This window comes from Xyrauchen texanus, chromosome 16, assembly GCF_025860055.1.
Source record: "Xyrauchen texanus isolate HMW12.3.18 chromosome 16, RBS_HiC_50CHRs, whole genome shotgun sequence".
Lineage (NCBI taxonomy): Eukaryota > Metazoa > Chordata > Actinopteri > Cypriniformes > Catostomidae > Xyrauchen > Xyrauchen texanus.
The window spans coordinates 23,858,332-23,875,808 of NC_068291.1; the positions used below are offsets into that span (position 1 = coordinate 23,858,332).

General features: G+C 37.2%; 3 protein-coding genes across 13 annotated transcripts in view; 1 reads left to right on the plus strand and 2 right to left on the minus strand.

Annotated features, from left to right (window-relative positions):
• The window catches only part of strn3 (striatin, calmodulin binding protein 3), a 37,485-nt gene extending 28,838 nt beyond the window's left edge, over positions 1–8,647 (minus strand). The window contains exon 1 of one of the 2 annotated variants that reach the window (XM_052145030.1): positions 8,150–8,647. In XM_052145030.1, the coding sequence (XP_052000990.1) occupies positions 8,150–8,410 (261 nt within the window). In that variant the 5' untranslated portion in view covers positions 8,411–8,647. The remainder of the gene's footprint in view (positions 1–8,149) is intronic. The other variant, XM_052145029.1, reaches the window with a different exon arrangement.
• Positions 7,643–13,547, plus strand: LOC127656749 (AP-4 complex subunit sigma-1-like). The gene is made up of 6 exons (XM_052145222.1): positions 7,643–7,770; positions 10,681–10,842; positions 11,050–11,082; positions 12,891–12,959; positions 13,054–13,065; positions 13,236–13,547. Exons 2-6 carry the CDS (start codon positions 10,705–10,707, stop codon positions 13,362–13,364), a joined length of 381 nt encoding a protein of 126 aa, XP_052001182.1. The 5' UTR covers positions 7,643–7,770; positions 10,681–10,704; the 3' UTR covers positions 13,365–13,547.
• Positions 13,548–13,712: 165 nt separating this feature from the next.
• Positions 13,713–17,477, minus strand: part of LOC127656616 (E3 ubiquitin-protein ligase HECTD1) — a 60,944-nt gene continuing 57,179 nt past the window's right edge. For 7 of the 10 annotated variants that reach the window (XM_052145019.1, XM_052145028.1, XM_052145022.1 and 4 more), the window contains 3 exons: positions 16,822–16,972; positions 14,828–14,972; positions 13,713–14,703 (listed from right to left, as the gene is read on the minus strand). In XM_052145019.1, the coding sequence (XP_052000979.1) occupies positions 14,566–14,703; positions 14,828–14,972; positions 16,822–16,972 (434 nt within the window). In that variant the 3' untranslated portion in view covers positions 13,713–14,565. The remainder of the gene's footprint in view (positions 14,704–14,827; positions 14,973–16,821; positions 16,973–17,477) is intronic. The other 3 variants (XM_052145027.1, XM_052145026.1, XM_052145023.1) reach the window with 1 other exon arrangement.

Genomic DNA, 17,477 nt, shown 5'->3' on the forward strand with positions numbered 1-17,477 from the left:
AAATCATAGTAACCACAATATAAACATGTTTACTTTCATGCATACTGCAATATATAGTAAAATCATGGTTATTATATAGAAACTACAGTGTTACTGTTATAAAACCATGGTTAGTTGTATCAAAACCATGATATCTGCAAAGAAAACCGTTGTAATAGTTTACTATAGTAAAACCATTGTTCATTTTCATCAGGGTCCTTAACTAAAAAAAAAAAATAATAATAATTCTCTAATTACTAAATCAACATTTTAACTTAATACATGGCTGCACTAATACCTTCATGCATCAACATAAAGTGTACTACAAATTCATATATATGAATACGAAGACAATCAAGAACTGCTGGACTAACTTGACTAGATCAACATTTCTTTTTTTTTTTGCCATTTCACTCTAATACTCTCATGTTTCTTAAAGAGTGCAAAGTGCTGGCAGGTAATGCAAAAAAATACTGCTGTATTAAAACACAGCATTGCTTGTGTCATCAGAGTGTGAGGACAGCTTTTACTCATGTGGTCAGGAACAGCTGGCTCCTCACAGCCCTGAGTAAGTCTCTGCTTTAAAGATTGTGAGAACAGCATCTCAGCTGTGCGAACTGAACACTGACACTAAAAATACTTTGACTGCTGTGTGAGAAAAACAGTGCAATGAAGGGACCTTATGGGTTCAATAATAGTAAGATGCAAATGGGAAGCATAGTGCTAAATAAATGTACTTTAAGAATCATTTTAGTTAAAATGGAAAAACTCAAAATGTAAACCATAACTAGGGCTCTATGATTTCCACAATGTGGAAAACATGGACAGAATTAACTATTAAACATGGAAAGTCACAGAATTTGACATATTTTGGATAAAATGTATTTATTAATGCTTAATAAATAAGATTAAAACCATGAAATGTCCTAGTGTGATGATTAAACAAAAGAAGGCTGATTTTTAATTAAATAAATATACACTCTGAATGTGCTGCATGCTTTAAATGTAATGAGTGTGCCAGCCACTCATACAATGGTAACACCTCATCATAAGCATCACGTGAGCTCTGTGTTTGTAACAGTTTACAGACAGCAGAGTGTGAATTAAGCCTGAAGTGTGCAGCACATGCAGACTATATATTTATGCAATTAAATTGCAGCATTTTGCGTTTAATTAGCACATTTAAGCCATATGGCAAACTGCTTATCCGGACGTGTGAAGCTGTCGTCAAAACATACAAACTCTAATTGCTTCATTCAGCTTTCCACCAAAAAAAAAGAAGCTAAATTTAAATAGAAATTGTAAAATGTAATATTCAATGTAGTAATAAATAATAAGAATTAAAATTATTGAATAATAATTGCATTATATTTGAGCACTATCTCACAAGCAAGGCTGCTGTTGTACTTCATAAAAGTTTCGAACAATCAATGCTTTCATTAATACTGTGATATTTGACAGAAAAAATAACTCCATTATTGTGTTTTGGATTGTGCTGTGAAGATCTGTATAGAAGCACTTCATTTAATAAAAATTATGAAATGGTGTGCTGAAAATGATTGTCATTTTATTAAAATTATATTAATTAATTTAAATTAAACAGTTTTTAATTAATCTTTAAAAAACTTAATTAATAAATTGGGGGTGATATGGCCCTGCTAAACTTTAATAAATTAACACAATCTCAACTGCAAAACAATGTTTTTAAGAATGCGGAATTTAGTTACAAAATGGCTAATTGGTTTAAAAATGCTCAGGTTAATACCATTACAACACTCCAATTCCACATCATAAAGTCCTATATAAACAAATACATACAGCGTTCCAGCCATACTAAAATACACAATATAGTAACAGCTATGATGCAAAACACCTGTTTACCTAGCTAATCTATCAATGTGCAGCACCAATAGGATAAAGTTTTGTTACTGATTATGTGTCAGGACAGGAACAGTCAGATACAGTACAGGATAAATCAGGTCGCAGGTTTACTTATGAATGGATAAAACTGTAACCTAGTCAAGTCTAGTAATCGAAGTCCCACCTTACAGTAAAAATAGGTAATCATTTTTTGGTAAGTCAGTTTTCATGGAGAATGTCTCAGCGCATTAGCTGAATCATCCTGAATAGTGTTATGTGGTGTGATCAGAGCTAAAACAGCACAATTTATGATACCATTGTTGTCAGATTATACTACTGATTTGAAATCAGCCTTAATATTTACATTTCAGCTATGATATTTCATAAATAGCACAGCCAGCCTCTTCTACATTATTGCTTAATTCCAACTGTGATTACACCATGGAATGAATATTCTCAACAAAGACATGGATACAAATGCTACATAAACAGTAAATTAAGTAAATGAAGACGGTGCTACCATGACCAATAAACCCTGAACTAACCCAGGTAATGCTAATCAGCCCCATTTCTGATGTGACTGTTAAGGACATCTCTGCTAGCATGTCTAGGAGGACTGGCAAACTGATGGCAAGAGTTTCACATCAATTAGAGACAGACAGTATCATAAAGCAGCACAGAACTACAACCCATGAAAACATTAAGAGTCTGCCATACATCGACACATTTTGTCATCGCATAAATCTTGACTTCAATATAAATGCAGCATTGATAATGGACCTTAGACATCCTGTGCTCTGCAAAACAGCATGCAAGTTTGGATAGGTAATAGGGCTGGGCGATATGTAAAAAATATTTTCACTATAATAGCCTTAAAAAGAAATAATGCAATATCAGATTACATCGTCAACCCCCCTGCCAAGGGACGGTGCATGTATTTGCTTGATTGATTTTGCTTTAAAAATGTAATTTATTGAAACATGAAAAACAAACAAAAAGGCATTTCTAAATTTGAATTGCATGTTTGATAAAAAAAAAGCATTAAAATGACGTTATCAATAAATCTTATATAACCACCTCCCCAAATCCAAACATTTACCATCTCCAACGGCTCCATTTGCCATCACGCAAGCATCCGTCAACGACACTATGTGCAAATTACTATTAGCCAACAGATCAAGAACTAAAGACAATTATAAATGTAAAGACAATAATAATCAAAATTATCAAGCCTAATAGATTATCTAGGGTTCCCAAAATAATGCTGCCAAATGTGTGTTCTTATTGAATTTGTGTTTTGGTAATAGCCTACAGTTAATGCTGCATGAAGAAAAGAAAATAGAACTCAATTTTAGGTTCAAGGTGAACGTGTCTTTGCTTTATGGTTTAATCACTTTAGTCTTTGTTTCTTTAATAGAAAGACATATATTACCGAACCTGCAAAATTGCATTCACAATGCATGCTATCCACGTGGAAGAAAGCTAACTAAAGTCACAGCATTCTCATAGACTACATTATTCTTGCAAACAATTTTCAGACAAATGAAATACATTTATATGAGGAGCTTACGAACTGGATTCAGCCTCGTCGCATTTGGCGGGTGTTAGTTTCACACCCTGGCCACTGTTTAATATATTTGTCAACTTCCCAGACCCATGGTTTTGACATTTCCCAATATTGTCTGTTCGCAATCTACATCGGGATCTTTGCAAGTCATTGTCAATATACGATTACATCGTCCTATTGACCAGCCCTAATAGGTAAGTGAAAACTTTAACACTGCCATTTTTATATTTGCTTACATACTTTCAATTCTTTTGATGCAGATTAAACTAGCATTTTTGTTTGTAGTAGGCCATGTTCAGAATGTATCTAATGATGTGACAGGTTGAACATCTGAAACATGAAATGAAAAGCGGATAAACAAGACCAACCCTTTTTCTGAGAAAACCTGGATTGGTATGAGTGTGGGAGAGAACAGACTGCCTCCTCTTAAATAATGAACTGTGCCCACACTCATATGCTATTCAAATTTAATTGTGTAATGTTTGACAAAATTAAATTTTTATTTTATTAAAGATTACTTCATTCAATTTATAATATGTTATTAAATTGAAATATGTACATTTTTTTATTATTTTTTATAATACATTTGGTTTGTGGTGGGAGTCATCTTAAAAGAATTTCACTGAACAAGTCTGTACAGGGGTGTTGAAAAACCTGCGGCCTCCTAAAGGAAGACCGCCTGTGTTTACATAATGCAACCTTTCTTCCAGCTCCTTTCCTCATTTACAAAAAGCTAAATAACTACCCTCATCTCAGCTAGACTGAAAAAATTGACAGCCCCACCCATTAACTCTTTCCCCGCCAAACACGGAATTTTCCGGGTATCCGTGTTTTAGGTGGTATACGGTAAGGAAGACCCGCGCGCATGTTTTGAAAGAGTACGCAACTCTTTGATCAAAGAAACAGACTGCGATCGTCTCAAACGTGAAGTGGAACACCATACTAATACTAAAGCACTTGTTTGATAAAAATGCCTTTTTCTCAGCTTTTTGTCCGAAATGTTGTTTTTGACAAAACCTACCTCTGTTCAAGTGGCAATAAAAAAAGAACAAATGAAGATAAAATAAAATCGTTTTTTTTGCCTAAAAGCAGAGGCTCAGATCTTTATTTTGATATACAGCATCTTCATATATTCATGGAAGAAAATATTCTGCGGGCCATTAAAGTTTAGCGAAAATCGTCAAAAACCCTGGCGGTGGCTGGCAACTTTTTTTAAAAACGCTGGCGGGGAAAGAGTTAATAAGGGTAGAGACTTGATAACACAAGTAAAGACCGACATTATTTGCTGCTGGAAAAGGTATGGCTATCAAAACCAACTTGAAGACGCATAATCGGACAAATGGCTTTTGTAATTGACACCCAAAGTAGATCACTGTTGCCTTGAAATCAAACAATTTATTTATTTATTTTAATACCGTTAGCAACTAGAACGCATCCAATGTTAAATGCTACAATCTGGCCATGCGACTCAGTGCTTTAGTACTATAACAACACGGTTAAAGAAATAGTCTGAGCTCAATTCAAATTGAGCTCATTTGACAGCATCTATGGCATAATGTTGATTACCACAAAAAAATAATGTGGGGGGGGGGGGTCAGATGTATAGGTCAGATGGAACCAGTGTCAGAAATCAACTTTCAATTAAGGCGCAATATTTTACCTTTTTTATCAATTCTAACCTTGTAAAATTACCCTGTCATCATTTTGTTATAATTAATTACATTTGAAAATGGCATGTTTCAATAATTACAAAATGTCATGATCTGTACAGTACATTGCATATGTGCATTGTTACTGAAATGAAAAAAAAGATTCTCATGTACATATTTCAAAATATTTTGTCTTTTAAATTAGCATAGCCTACAAATGCATCGACATCATTGAGGCGATGACAGCATTTCTACAGACTTAGAACGAGGAGCTTAAAAAAACTTGATTAAATTGCCAATTGATTAAAAAAAGCAAAAATAAACATTTCACAATGAAAATGAGTCAGATATGTGATTCATAAACTATAAGCGGTTAAGGTAAAATTATTATTGTACCATTAATAATGTTTTATTTAACATGAAGGCTATTTATCCAGATATTATTTTTTGTTAATATCTAACAAAAAATTATATTTTGTGTTCTCTCAGACCTGATTAATTTAATAAATATATAACATCCCTCCTGCACTTTTTTGCTACTAGCTGGTGTGAGGCTTTTCAAACAGACAGTTGCATTAGTGAGATGAACCAATGGGCAGGTAAGTAGGCTAAAGCACAGGGAGGGACATTGTTACTTACTAGGACAGTATATTTTGAACAAAAGGATTGAACGGTCATGTAATTTAGTGCATGAGCACGCCACCGAACTGCTGTGGAGCGTGAGAAGCGAGCGCCCATTTGTACGTGTTTATGGCAGGAACATCCACCACTGACTCTGCACAACGGATGAGACAAAACAAATTATGTTCAGCGAAAATTCAAATGAAGATCGTGATTAATGTATTTTGAGCAATATCTGATATTATTAGTAAAACAACAGGAACTCTTTGGGGGAGGGCATTATTTTTGCCCACATATTTTGAATTTAAGGCGCATGTTTGCTCAGAGCCCCAGTTAATTTCTGACCCTGGATGGAACACTAGAGAGATGGAGATGATGAGAAATGTAACAGGTGTTTAAGTGTCTCTCTTCTCCATGCAGCTGGTACACAAAGTATTTTTGCCTTTCATGTCAACTGTGCTGCATTATGACTGATTATGGAGGGCCAAGATATGAAAGTCCATAGAACTATTGATCGCTCAAACGTCACACGCTTGCAATATAAACAGCTTTGTTAATAATAATTAGGAGCGATAGTTTTATCACGTCGTTTGCTAATGGAGATGCAGTATAACGCCACGTGCATGTCAAATTAACAGGTTTAGAAAAGTTTATACATCTGTAACATCTTAAGTTCAGTAACTATCTGACAAAGCACTTCCTCAAAATCCCTCACTACACTCAACAAGCGCTAAACGCGCTACTGACAGCTGCACGAGAGAGACAGAGCGGATTTACACGCACATCTTCTGCAATTACAGTTTGATACAAAAACAAGTTAATTGATTTTATTTGTTCATCTATATTTATTGGTTTAATAATTCACAGCTGCACTGTAAAGGTAATAAAAGTGCATGGGAATGTCCTTTGCTATGAATGTGTAACTTACAGGAATTATTAAATAATTCCTCAGCGAGTACTGACGCTGACTATCACCCCTGGAGTCCAGAGTTCGAAACCAGGGTGTGCTGAATGGCTCCAGCCAGGTCTCCTAAAAAAAACAAATTGGCCTGGTTGCTAGGGAGGGTAGAGTCACATGGGGTAACCTCCTCGTGGTCACGATTAGTGGTTTGCGCTCTCAATGGGGTGCGTTGTAAGTTATCGCGGAGAGTAGCATGAGCCTCCCGTGCGGTGAGTCTCCGCGGTGTCATGCACGACGAGCCGCGTGGATTGACGGTCTCAGAAGCGGAGGCAACGAGACTTGTCCTCCACTACCCTGATTGAGGTGAGTAACCGCGCCACCACAAGGACCTACTAGGCAGTGGGCTTTCCAAATTGGGAGAAAAGGGGATAAAATGGTGCATGAGTCAAAATATTTTGTGGTAATCAACATTGTGCCACAAATGCTGTTGATTAAACCTAACTTGTATTTAACTATGAATATTCATTTGACACTTTTATAAAAAGTTTGCTGTAGTTTGCTTCAACTCAGCCAGGATAAAAAGCGTCTTATGGTTTGCGTTTGATTGTGTTACTGGATATTTCAATCCTAGAGATTATGTCATCCAGAAATGTAGACACTATCCCTGTAGCTAGACTGAGCTAAAGGAAAACAGCAAACGTCCACAGCAAAATCTCGTAATCAAGGGTCTATCAGCACAATTTTTCTCATTTGATCTGGCTGTAGAGGGTGAGTGATTCATAAGAAGGAAATATGACGGTAACCCGATGGGGGAAAATACAGGACAAACAACTAGAGCAACAGCATCGGGCTAACACATCTAAGACTAGCTGCGAATAGCACTCAAGCTAATGAGAGCGCTGCCTCATTTACTACTTATGCATTTAGCTGACCATTACTTTATTGTGCACTTTGTCACAATCGGCCCAAAAACACTGTACATTACAGATGGGGTGTGAATGTGAGTGTGCTAGTAGGATGGATCAATAAAAGTAGAGACCCATACGGACGCCATATTATCCAAAGCAAAATGGCAGAACAAGAGAATAGTTGACACAGTCTGCTGGCTTTCATTGACAGATGCTTTCTCGAGGCACGATAGACCCGCAACAACAACGCATCGACGACTATCAAATCTGCTCCTATGTTCATGGGTAAGATAATCTTAATCGATCGTACCCGGTGTCTCTAAACAAGTAAAGCGATGTCATATTAGCTTAGCCCTTTAAGACAGGCTAACGTCTACACTAGACGCGTCACACTATTACGGGACACCTTCATTGACTGTAATAGAAACATTCTTGTTGTTCTAAATCGCACGTTTTCCGTGTAGACAACTTCGTTTGTTTTAATGGCAGCGCTCTGGTTTATCGCGTCGCTAATAGTATAGATGGTGTGGACAGGAAGCTCGGAAGATCTGTCGTATTTTGCTCAATAACAAGAATAAGTTGTTTTAAGGCTTTTAAGTTCCCTCACATGGGGTAACAGACTAGTTAAAACCCTCAGTGTGTCAGCAGATCAGCGGGTTAATACCTGGAGTTCGGCCCTCTCCACTTCCCAATGCGCCCTCTCCATCTCAAAACGGGCCCACTCGTGTTGAATGTAGTGTAAAATCCCCGGGATGGTGTATTGTTGGGGCCTGGGCATCTCGTCCTGCTGTTGCTGGACCATCGGTGCTCCTCCTGCGCTGGCGATCTGGGGATTAATGCTGTTGTTGCCCTGCTGCGGTGCGGGTTGCTGCTGCTGTCGCTGGGCGGCCATTCCTCCTCCTCCTCCGCCGGGCTGTTCATCCATATTTAAAAATAGGAAAGTCCTGCTAGAAGTCGCCAATTGTTTCCCCTGAATCCGCCTTTATTCGCTTCAGATCAGATGTCGCCCTGCCCCCCACCCCACGAAATAGTCTAACACCTGAGCGGGCTGGTACGGTGTTTTGGGTTTCGTGTCAGCGCACGGATTTGCCGGCCGCCATTATAGTCCGATCCCTGGATGTGAGTCTCCTGTTTGCGGGGGTGGGTGAGTGAGTGAGGGAGAAATGCCGCGCGCTGCATGATGGGACGCGTTCACCCAACCCTGCCGCTGTCCCGATCAACCAGTTCGGCAGACACAGAGCGTCTGTGTATGTGTGAGAGTAATGGTGTATGAGTTTGAAAATATAATAATGTGTCGTCGAAAATTAGGGGGATTTTCACGAAACCTGTCAAGAAAATGTCCTGGGTCCTATTTTACTTCAAAGTCAAAATAAACAAATGAATTATTATTATACGTCTACCTGTATGTCTTGCTGCTGTTTTTGTATTTTTGTACACTGGAAACTCCTGTCACCAAGACAAATTCCTTGTATGTGTAAGCATACTTGGTAATAAAGCTGTTTAAGATTTATACATTACCCTCATGGTAGGCTATTACATGTTATTTAAGATTATTTAAAAAATAATTGTTCAGCAGCATTTTTTTTAATGTTATAGTTAAAAAAAACTGTTATGGTAATGAAAGGTGCACTCAGTCATTTTTCCTCATTAAAAAGTTTTGTTTGCAATATATGCAGAAAACCATGATCAATCACATTAAAATGAAGACTCAAGTCATGTCAGTTACCTTATAAATGCTGTTGTATTCTAGACGGAGAGGGTCCGCACATGGGGGCTGCCATGTTAGAATTACGTGGCCAGCCGAATTTACTCACTTAATCTCAATAACCGTCCTGTTATTTGACACTATCACTTATTGATTTTAAAGTAATCATGGCTGACTGTGAATACTACATTTCTACAATGGCATCTGAAACCGAAAATATTGATTTTAAACGATGCTGCATCCAAGCCGCTGGGTGTCAGTGTAAGTCCAAGATGACACAAAGACTAAAGCTACTGAGAGCACCTTTAAGCAAGAAGGTATGAGGGCCGTGCTCTATTGTGAATATAGTCCGCTTTGCGTTGCATCGTGCCTAACAACACCCTTGAGCTGTGATTATATTCACAATATGGCACAGCCTTGAGTGTCTTAGGCCCTACTGCTTTTATAAAACGGTTAGCTCATAAACATTTTAACGCATTACAGTAATGAGAATTGGGGGTAGCCTAGAATATGTTTAAAGGAATATTCTGGGTTCAATACAAGTTCAGCTCAATTGACAGCATTTGTAGCATAATATTAATGACCACAAAAATGAATTTCACCTCCTTTTCTTTAAAAAAACAAAAATCTGGGTTACAGTGAGACACTTACAATGGAAGTGAATGTAACCAATCAGTAAACGTAAACAATATGCAGGTTAACATGATTTTAGTGTGATAAAAGCACAACATTTTCTGGGTAAAGTTATAGACAATTTTCAATTGTGTTGCCATTACGACATGATGCTGTAAACCCTAAAATGACTAAGATTTAAACAACTTCACAGCTCATAAGTGTTAACCGAAAAAATAATGCAAGTACTTTTAAAACATCACAAGCTTCACATTCTGCCTTTGAACTCTCCAAAAATTGGCCCCATTCACTTAAATTTAGTACCACGCTGTAACCCAGATTTTTTTAAGGAAAAAGAGGGATGAGTGGATAATAATTTCTGTAGTAATCAGCATTATTCTGTTGATTGAGTTTAACTTATTTTGTACACAAACTATTTATTTTTGTGTCCTGAAAATAATGCCACAATACAAAATAAAAGAAATGGTCCTAATTATAGGTTTAATTTTCTTTATGCGGAATATTATTTATTTGTACCGATTTAGGGTTAAATATGACCATGACATTTCCTTGACAGGTTTTGTGAGAATAACCAATAGTAGCTTGGAGTGCAAAAGAATATTATGGTTAATCAAGATTATATCATGGAAAATCACGGTAAAAGTGTCTGAAAAATTATCTTTTATTTAATGTAAGTGATCTCATGGGATAATTCATTATCTTCTCTCTCTATGTGTGTGTAATTTAACAATTTTAATGCTGTGGGCTTTTTTAATTTGTATTTGTACTTTTTTTTGTGAAATTGCATTGTGTTATAAAAATAATTTGTAATGAAATAACTATAAAACTATGCTTATTAGTACCCTCTCACTTTCTAGTGGTGGCCACACTTCTGATTAATTATGATCAAGTTCCTGCTGATGGTCAACAAACAAGGGGAGACTCGCCTCTCTAAGTATTATGAGACAGTGGACATTGAGAAGAGGGCAGCTCTTGAAGCTGACTTGGTCAGGGGATGTCTATCCCGGAAGAAGGAAGAGGTCAATTTTGTTTCCCCATCCACTTTCAGTTTAATGGTTGAACATATAGCCTTCTATCACTGGCTAATTATGAAATAAGGTGTCACCTTAAAATATCTCTCTCTCTCTCTCTCTCTCTATATATATATACACACACTGTAAATGCATCCCTTCAGAATCTGTTGTGATATACAAGTCAAAATGTTTCTTGTATCTCTCCTTCCTCAGTGTTCGTTTGTGGAGTATAAGGACTACAAACTGGTACAGTGAGGAAAATAAGTATTTGAACACCCTGCTATTTTGCAAGTTCTCCCACTTGGAAATCATGGAGGGGTCTGAAATTGTCATCGTAGGTGCATGTCCACTGTGAGAGACATAATCTAAAAAAAAAAATCCAGAAATCACAATGTATGATTTTTTTAACTATTTATTTGTATGATACAGCTGCAAATAAGTATTTGAACACCTGTCTATCAGCTAGAATTCTGACCCTCAAAGACCTGTTAGTCTGCCTTTAAAATGTCCACCTCCACTCCATTTATTATCCTAAATTAGATGCACCTGTTTGAGGTCGTTAGCTGCATAAAGACACCTGTCCACCCCATACAATCAGTAAGAATCCAACTACTAACATGGCCAAGACCAAAGAGCTGTCCAAAGACACTAGAGACAAAATTGTACACCTCCACAAGGCTGGAAAGGGCTACTGGGAAATTGCCAAGCAGCTTGGTGAAAAAAGGTCCACTGTTGGAGCAATCATTAGAAAATGGAAGAAGCTAAACATGACTGTCAATCTCCCTCGGACTGGGGCTCCATGCAAGATCTCACCTCGTGGGGTCTCAATGATCCTAAGAAAGGTGAGAAATCAGCCCAGAACTACACGGGAGGAGCTGGTCAATGACCTGAAAAGAGCTGGGACCACCGTTTCCAAGGTTACTGTTGGTAATACACTAAGGCGTCATGGTTTGAAATCATGCATGGCACGGAAGGTTCCCCTGCTTAAACCAGCACATGTCAAGGCCCGTCTTAAGTTTGCCAATGACCATTTGGATGATCCAGAGGAGTCATGGGAGAAAGTCATGTGGTCAGATGAGACCAAAATAGAACTTTTTGGTCATAATTCCACTAACCGTGTTTGGAAGAAGAAGAATGATGAGTACCATCCCAAGAACACCATCCCTACTGTGAAGCATGGGGGTGGTAGCATCATGCTTTGGGGGTGTTTTTCTGCACATGGGACAGGGCGACTGCACTGTATTAAGGAGAGGATGACCGGGGCCATGAATTGCGAGATTTTGGGGAACAACCTCCTTCCCTCAGTTAGAGCATTGAAGATGGGTCGAGGCTGGGTCTTCCAATATGACAATGACCCGAAGCACACAGCCAGGATAACCAAGGAGTGGCTCTGTAAGAAGCATATCAAGGTTCTGGCGTGGCCTAGCCAGTCTCCAGACCTAAACCCAATAGAGAATCTTTGGAGGGAGCTCAAACTCCATGTTTCTCAGTGACGGCCCAGAAACCAGACTGATCTAGAGAAGATCTGTGTGGAGGAGTGGGCCAAAATCCCTCCTGCAGTGTGTGCAAACCTGGTGAAAAACTACAGGAAACGTTTGACCTCTGTAATTGCAAACAAAGGCTACTGTACCAAATATTAACATTGATTTTCTCAGGTGTTCAAATACTTATTTGCAGCTGTATCATACAAATAAATAGTTACAAAATCATACATTGTGATTTCTGGATTTTTTTTTTTAGATTATGTCTCTCACAGTGGACATGCACCTACGATGACAATTTCAGACCCCTCCATGATTTCGAAGTGGGAGAACTTGCAAAATAGCAGGGTGTTCAAATACTTATTTTCCTCACTGTATATCGTCAATATGCAGCTCTTTTCATTGTTGTTGGCATAACTGACAATGAGGTTAGTTATGTTATTGATACAATATTCATAATACTGGCATAATCAGGCATCAGTAGTTTTTGGGATTAAGTATGAGAGTTAAAATCTTTGGCTCAAATGCTACAATTTAACAAACACTTTCCACCATTCTTTCTCTGTTACACAGAATGAACTCTCAATTTATGAGCTTGTGCACAACTTTGTCGAAGTGTTAGACAAGTATTTCAGTCATGTGGTAAGTACTGACTTTCCTATATGTATACTGTATAAAATCAGATATTAACATTTAAAATTCCCTAATGATTAACTGATCTGCCTTTTCTTGACAGTGTGAACTGGATGTATCCTTTAACAGTGAAATAACGTATAGTTTAATAACACAAGTATTATTGGCCAAACCTCGCTGCAATACGTTTTCTTTTGTTGCTCATAATTATATTGTTATTACTTATTTAATATTGTACCATTAGTAACTATTGTTTGCTCAGTTCATTCCTTAATTCAAAACCAGATCATGTTCAAATTGGATAAAGTACACATTATCTTAGATGAAATGATCCTGAATGGACACATTGTGGAGACCAACAAGGACCAAATACTTGCACCATTACTGGCCCTGGACAAGATGACTGAAAGCTGAAAACATGCAATAATATTTCATAAATATTCAGTCATTAAACCAAACAAATGGTACTCTCACTAATCTTAAGTGTTTATCTTACATTCTTCCGCATTTATTTAAGCATATTTTGATTTGACCTGCAATAAACTCAATGCATTGCGTAAACAGAGACAATGTTTCTCTTCAGAAAGGAACTTTTTAATGCATGAAAACCCCCATGTCTAATAAAGGCAACTGACCTCACTTTATATTGAATATCATCTTAACCACATTCTTAAGACTTGTTCAACTGAATATCTCCAAAACCCCCAAAGCATAACCCAAAGTAATTGCCAGAGAGAAGAATAGACATTACAGCGTTCATACTTTGCAAACATTTTAATGATTATTTTTGGAGCATACACATTTGAAAATATTTGTTTACTTCAAACTGCAACTTGAGTTAAATAAATGTTTATAATATACAAAGAAAATACAAGGGAAAGCACAGCTTGCTTTTTGCTTTGTTTTTAAATGTGCCTTGCACACAGAACCAGTGTTTCTGTATCTATAGCTTTATTGTATAACTACACAACTGCACTCAGGGATTTTGATCCTTTAGCAGGGTAATGAACAGTTAAAAACATAAACTGTAACGGAAGGAAAAACAGGAAAAAAAAGCATGTGCATGATTGTATGCTGACAGATTATGTAAAACAAAAAAATCCTAATATTTCAACACTGCAGGCACTAGTTAAACTTAAAACCTGTTAAGGAAATGCCCAAACACTCTAAAGTTAGCTCTACTGAAGCAGGTGTGCTTGTGTCTCTCGTGCAGAGACCAGGGTTTGATGATGATGATGGAGACGGTGATAAATTGGGTCTGAAAAAGGTGATCTATGCCAAAATATACACTGAACCTGGTGTATGACAGTAAACACAGTAGAATGAGTAGAGACTACCCTGGCTGCCAGTGGCTCAAGCCCTTAAAGCAGTAGAGTGACTTGGGAAAGGCCTTGTGGAGCAGTCAGTGGAGGAGAACAAGGCTCTAATCTGTTTCAGTAGCAAGTGGAGCTGCAATGGGACTTTTTTTTTTACCTGTTTATTTGGGTACATGTGGGGCGCTTGGGGTATGGAGGGGGGAAAGGCTTTTCATTTGGAGCACAGCTTTATTTTCTGCAACATTACACAACAGGCTTCACCAGTATGGGAGTTGGTCAAAGATGTAGGGAAAGCATGCTCAATTGAGGTGAAAGCCCTTCTCCATAGTGGCAGCGAGGAGACGTTCTCTCATGATCTCTTCAGAGGAATACTCTGGCAACTTCAAGTAGTGCACACATGTGTTAACTGAAGGATAGCTGGCATCTGCTGCATCAACCTAGAGGAGAAGAAATGGACAATGGCAGTTGTTTTTTTAAAAGTCATTAAACAACTTGATTTATTAGAAATAATGTTTTTTGGCACATAAAACAAGGTTTAAACATGCCAATCAATTTACATACCTTCCGGACTATTGTGAGACGAGGATGTAGATTGGCTAGTCCACCAGGGGGCAGGGTTGAGCAGCCTGTAGTGAATTGGAGAAAGGCTTTCCTCTCATCAGATGACATTCCACACATTACTCGCACAAAGCGCAAGAAACCAGGACTGCAAAGGGAGGAAATGTTCAGTATGACCAAGTTATTGAAAATTTAGATCAAGAATGCTTTGCATTATTAAAACAAAAACTGACAGTTACTGGAGATGGAACAAGTGCTGACATTGATAAAAACAAATGTTTTAGCATATAAATGGTCCCCACAGGGTCCCCACTCTCTTCAAGGCACAAATTTCCAGGGCATTTTATGCACCCAATAAGTGTAATAAAATCAAGTGTCCGTTCTTTTATTTTGCGGTTTTTGTTTTTAGATGGCAGTTTGCTCCATTAATCCCCACAAAGCGTTGATTTAATTAATTAAACATATATATATATATATATATATATATATATATATATATATATATAGTCAGTATGCGCTGCACACTTCAGAGTGCACACAGTCATCTCACACACAAGCACACGTGATGATCCTGATGAGATGTTTTTAGTGAATGAGCGGCCTGCTCTACACATTCAATTTGAAGCGTGCATCACTTGCAGATTATTTATTCAATTAAATCAGACTTTTATCACTATTTTAGACTAGTATTATCATACTAGGACATTATCACAATTTTAATTTGATTAATTGTATATTCAAACATTCATTTTTTTCCAATTGTCAAATTCCATGGCATTCTGTGTTATATTGTAATTTTTATGACTAGATTGTGTTTTCTGCATACTAAATATGGTAATTGTGGTATAAGCGGACTCCGATCATTGAATTATTGAAAATTCACATCCTGGAGGTATTACGGCCAAATCACCATGTTACCAACCCAGTGTGATTAATAAAAAATATCAGTGGTCCAACTGTCATCGTGGTCTAAAGTTTATAACTCAAAGGGATTCAAACTCATGAGGATTGAAAAAGTTGAGACAACTGTGCAAAAATAGCTGCAATAAAGGGTATTTTGGTGTGGCTTGCTTCGGTTTAATAAATGTGTTCAGTTTTATTTATCGATTAGTTTAGTGACCCCTTTTGGACATGTTACTTACTAGTTGGTGACAATCAAGTGTCTTATGTGCTTCGAGTAAGTCATTGAATCATTTTGAGATGTTCACAACCGAAATCTGCCAAGAGGCTTTACAGTATGTAAGCATTATAAGAAAAAAGCAGAGCTATAATTTCAGTTCACTTTGAGAACTGGTGATCATGACTTTTTATCCAAAAAGAAACATTAAAAAACAAAAAAACAACAAGTCTATTAATAATAATGAGTTTCAATAACATCATTACCTTCTCTTTCATAAGAATGTGCATGTCAAATCTATTGACTTCAGTAGAATGTTTAAGCATTATAGGAACAAAGCAGATCTACTGTATCATTTTCCTCAGTATTTAAACAGCTGAACATGACTTATCAGAATAGTCAACAATAGCCTAATAATAATAATTTAAAGTTTCAATTATGTATTTTCGTCATTGTAAAGTGCATTTCACATGAGTTGAGTCCAGGTGTCAACACTACGCTCAACATCAGCATCAAGAGGCACCGCCAGCAGTTTGTGTATTTGATTCCTATTCCGAGTCCCAATTGTTACCATGTTTTTGTACATGTAACGAAAACCTTGCTAGAAACACAGTCAAACCGTTTTATTATACTAAAATATTTTTCCAGGACTTTTAGGTATTTTTCCACTTTGTTCATGACTGGAAAACTGCATTGCAAAATTCCAGGTTTTCCAGGATGCGTGGGAACCCTGCTAGATCTCAAACCGAATCCCATTACTGAACAAGGGAGACAGTGCTACTTTGGGTACTCAAGAAAAAAGACCAACTTGAAATCTCAGTCTTTGACATTGTAATGAATGTAGCAATAAAATATTAATATAGCCTATATTTATAAATACCTGTCTCTGTTGAAGCCCAGTTTAGGTTCTGTGTAGTTAACAATGTCTTCAGCGGTCCAGGATGGAGTTTGGTTACCACACAGGATCATTTGAACTTCTTTGTGACTAAAAGAGCTGAGCTTCTCCATGGGAAACACCCTGTTAAAGCCCTCTGCACCAGAAAACATTATACATATTGCCATTAGAACAAGAGATACTTTTCAAGTTGTGCATGCTCTTCGGTGGGTTTAATGGTTGCCATTAACATACACATATACAATCTCTGGCAGGCGAATAAAATTTATGCCAAACAATAGTACGTTTGAGAGAAAGCGCTCTTAAGTGTGACTATGAAGCCCTGCAAGTCATTTACTTTTACATTTAGTAAGTTAGCAGACCCTTTAATCAGAAGAGACAAGAAAATAATTTTTATCATTAACAAAAGTCCTTACCTTGCCTGCAGTTCACGCAGATAGTTTTATTGAACGGCTTCATTTTCTATAACGGGAGCGATAGAATATTCCCGAGGAAATAACTGTGAGCATCTAAACTACGATACACTTTCATCGCCTCTCTCATGTAAATGCGCTCACTATCATCAACACGTCTGGATAAGTCACTTCAGGTTAACATTTGATGTTCTTTGAGAAATGTTTTGAGTTGAGTCTTATTTTAAG